Below are 3,543 nucleotides of genomic sequence, written 5' to 3'. Positions count from 1 at the left end.
ACTGGACCCAAGACGTCGAGTATCGACGCAGGATGTTCCAGCAGTACAAAATTAACACCAAAGGACTTGAGGATAGGCGGGGAAGTGTGTTCCCCTCCGCAGTATTCCTCGTCCATCAAGGCAGAGCCCACGAAGAGTTCGAAAAGAGCATCCTAGAGCAGAGGTCTCAGGATGCCCCTTGGGTGTGGTCCAGTGCCCCCAAGGCCACGAGTAATGACAGATGGGCCCAGTGGAGACTTACCAATGCGATCAACAACCAGTTCTACAGAATGTACCACAAGTACAACACGGCCACGTTCAAGATACGTCGTTAACGTTTCGCCGTTATTTTTTTCGTCATGCAAACCACCACGCAGAGAACTGCCACATCAAACCAATCATCTTTCCGTCAAAGCAGATGTCACCCTCATCTTTGTGTAGCAATCGTGGTCGTACGTGAGAAATGCGCTGACAGCCTCCCTGTGCTGAAGCCTCCCTGCTGAGATGGGATCGACGTCGCAGAGAAACGGATCCTTTGACGGATGAGGAATCAATCAACCAATGTTCTCTTCTCAAAAAATGCGCACAGGAATATTCGGGTTCGTCCCAGACATTCGGGCTCAGCGGAAGTGTAAAGACCCGACCGACACATCCGTCGCTTTCCGACAAATAGCGCGCGTCGCCAATCGGGTGTGCCGAGAGGTGCTCAAGGTATCTCACGGGTGTCTAGACGACCGGTCGCGGCCGGGTTGAGACTAAGGAGACCTGGGTTGTCGGGTTGAGATTGGCCAAACACCGCCAGACAGGACTCCTCCCACTGCGCTTGGTGCCATTCGGCGAGCTCGAGAGCAATGCGTCGGAGCGTCTTCTGGCGCATCCTGCCCTTACGCAGACTCTTCTCAAGAACGAGGACCTTCTCGCCCTTGACGGTGAAGGGGAACTGGGCGTCGCCCGTACAGTCCACGCCGTGAGCATTCTCGCATAGTCCGCTGGAGGGGTATTCCACGCCCTGAGCACACCAACGCGTCTCGTCGAAAAGCGGTTTATCCGCTCGCCGGTAGTACTTCACCCGACGTCTAGAGAAGCGACTCACGTTCCTTGCCCTTAGCTGTACAGTCCCTTCTCCACACTGCTTGTTCTCCGCTTTTTTGTGTTCCGGCACGTTGTTTTCGGGCACACACGATTGTTCCTTCAAAGCTCTCAGCAGTTCCGCAACTGTTATACGGTGAGCGTCAAGTCGCCACTCCGCGTAGCGGGTATTTTTAGCCATTCGCGCGGGTAGTTTCAGAGCATCATCCAAATCAACGACGTACACCACTTCGTCCAGAGGCTTTCTCTCGAAGAGACCTTTGGCCCAAATCGCAATAGTGGCGACCTGTCCAAGAGAACGCACCGGGGTAGATACAGGACTAGCGATTAAACACCTCATCCACAAGATTTTACGCACCTCAAAATCGGGAACTGGGGGAAGGAACGCCGCCACTGAGAGCGCCGCATGGGAATCCTTCCCGGCTTTTCAGATCGATGGCACCGTCTGGTTCTTTGTCTGATGTGCCTCTAGGCAGAACAGAAATTCCAGCGCGTCGGAACTAGACGGGTAAGACTTTGAGGCGAGTTCTTGCGGGTATAGTAGTGAATTCATAGAGGCCGATCGGAGTGCCCTGAACGTTCCGAAACTCGGAGTTCATGTCCATCGTGTATCTGCCCTCCGTAGGTCTTGGGATTGGCCCCGAACATTAGCTCGGAGATGAAGGGTGCTCAAGTCCCTTCTTTTTTGAAGATGGTACGACGACCGGTATGGGGGCTTGCTCAGCGGGGTAGTGACTTGCTTAACGGGGTGCGAAAAGGTTTATCTGGGGATGCGGCTTGACAATGAAAGTCATCAGCTATCGCACATCCAGAGACGGACCGTCATTGCTCGAGAAGCGCTCAGTGCCCCAGAGATCAAGTTACCTGAGGTGGAAATGCCGCAGGCTGATCTAGAAAATGCCGAAGGTTAATACAGAAGTCCAAAGTTCTCCTGATTTCGGTTGGTTCACGAGTACCTCCGTTCCGTTGACGGTAAAGTTGAACTTGGCGTCTTTTCTGCAATCCCCCGCGTAGTCACAACGAAACTGAGTCTTATGACTGGCTGCACTTCATGAGTAACTTGCAGAATCCATGATATGCCCGCGGGCTGTGTCGATCACGAGTTCTGTCGATCACGAGTTCTGTCGATCACGAGTTCTGTCGATCACGAGTTCTATCGATCACGAGTTCTATCGATCACGAGTTCTATCGATGGCTGAGCAAGGCAACACGTGTTGAGAGAAGATGCGGGCGAAGCAAAGAACCCAACCTCCTTCCGCTTCTGATCAACTCAAACGTACCAAGTCAAGCGTACCATCCTATGTATGCACGTCTGAAGTTGGGCAGTGTAAGTTGCAGTTCAATGTTATGGTATTACGAACCGGTCGGTATTAGAGACTGGTCGGTATTACAGACTGGTCGTTCATTACAGACTGGTCGTTCATTACAGACTGGTCGTTCATTACGAAATAAACTTCTTCCCATTGATCTCGGTGCCAGGCGGCGAGACGAAGAACAGTCGCTTTCAGCGCCTTATCTTGCCTGCTCGTCTTTGGCTCTAGAACGAGGACCTCTTCTCCCTTGATGACAAAATCGAGTGATGACTCGGTGAGTTTGGCACAGTCCGCTCTGTACTTATAATCCGGTAGTGGAACGAACAATTCTGTACGAGTACGATAATGTCTTAGTCGATTTCTAGAACAGTAAGAAACGTCCTGGAAACTCAACTTTTGTAAAGCAGTCTCTTCCCCCTTGTTTTCCGCTGCCGAATCATGGTTCTCGAAAGCCTTCAATAGCCCTGCAATTGTGATGGGGTGAGCGTCCAGCTGCCAGCGCGACCCAAACCATAAGGAGCTCGGCTTTAACTTCCTAATTTCATCCAACTCAACGACGTACACCATATCACCCCAATCCCAACGGCCGAACAGTCCTCCGTTCCAAATTACAACAGTGGCGACCTGTCCAAGCGAAAGTTCCGGAATGGACGGAGCACATCTAACTGGGCATCTCATTCGCCAAAACTGTCACATCTTAGAAATTGCCCGCTATCCGGGAACTGCCAGGGGTGGCATCGCTTTCGAAATGGCACCCAAGTCGTTATTATCGAGGGCCCGCTTTCGGACACCCCTGTCAAAAAACTCTCTCCTTCGCAGCACCCCCTCTCGACAATTGCACATCATGTCTAGATTTAGAGTCCCACGCACACTTCATCGTAACTCAAACAAGGAACTCACTGACGGCGCGTGGACAAGCGACACGGCCAGCACCCAGGGTGGTACACTTAGAGGACGGTTTACACTGCGGCTCACACGTCTTTACTGCTTAGAATCACCCATCCGCACCAGTCCACCTCATTTTAGCATGTCCTCTCGGAGTGGACACGTCCCCTCGGACTGGACACATCCTCTCAGGGCGCGCTCTCCCCGACGCGTTGTCCCTGCCAGCCGTTGTCCAGCGGTTTCTTTTAAAGAGATGCGAACTCCCCCCCCCCCCCCC

The 3,543-nt window shown here is 52.6% G+C and overlaps 2 protein-coding genes across 2 annotated transcripts; both read right to left on the bottom strand.

Moving 5' to 3' along the window:
* Positions 1-685: 685 nt before the first annotated feature.
* On the bottom strand, positions 686-1,408 carry GNI_058320 (hypothetical protein; the record flags this gene model as incomplete). The annotated part of the gene is made up of 1 exon (XM_011136138.1): positions 686-1,408. One exon carries the CDS (start codon positions 1,406-1,408, stop codon positions 686-688), a length of 723 nt encoding a protein of 240 aa, XP_011134440.1.
* Positions 1,409-2,438: 1,030 nt separating this feature from the next.
* On the bottom strand, positions 2,439-2,948 carry GNI_058310 (hypothetical protein; the record flags this gene model as incomplete). Its single annotated transcript, XM_011136137.1, has 1 exon — positions 2,439-2,948. The coding sequence occupies one exon, from the start codon at positions 2,946-2,948 to the stop codon at positions 2,439-2,441; it is 510 nt and encodes a 169-aa protein (XP_011134439.1).
* Positions 2,949-3,543: the final 595 nt, after the last annotated feature.

The sequence above is a fragment of the Gregarina niphandrodes genome (genome assembly GCF_000223845.1).
Source record: "Gregarina niphandrodes unplaced genomic scaffold scaffold00009, whole genome shotgun sequence".
In the NCBI taxonomy this organism is placed as follows: domain Eukaryota; phylum Apicomplexa; class Conoidasida; order Eugregarinorida; family Gregarinidae; genus Gregarina; species Gregarina niphandrodes.
The sequence above is the reverse complement of the archived record's forward strand: the minus strand, read 5'-3'. Positions and strand labels throughout refer to the sequence as shown.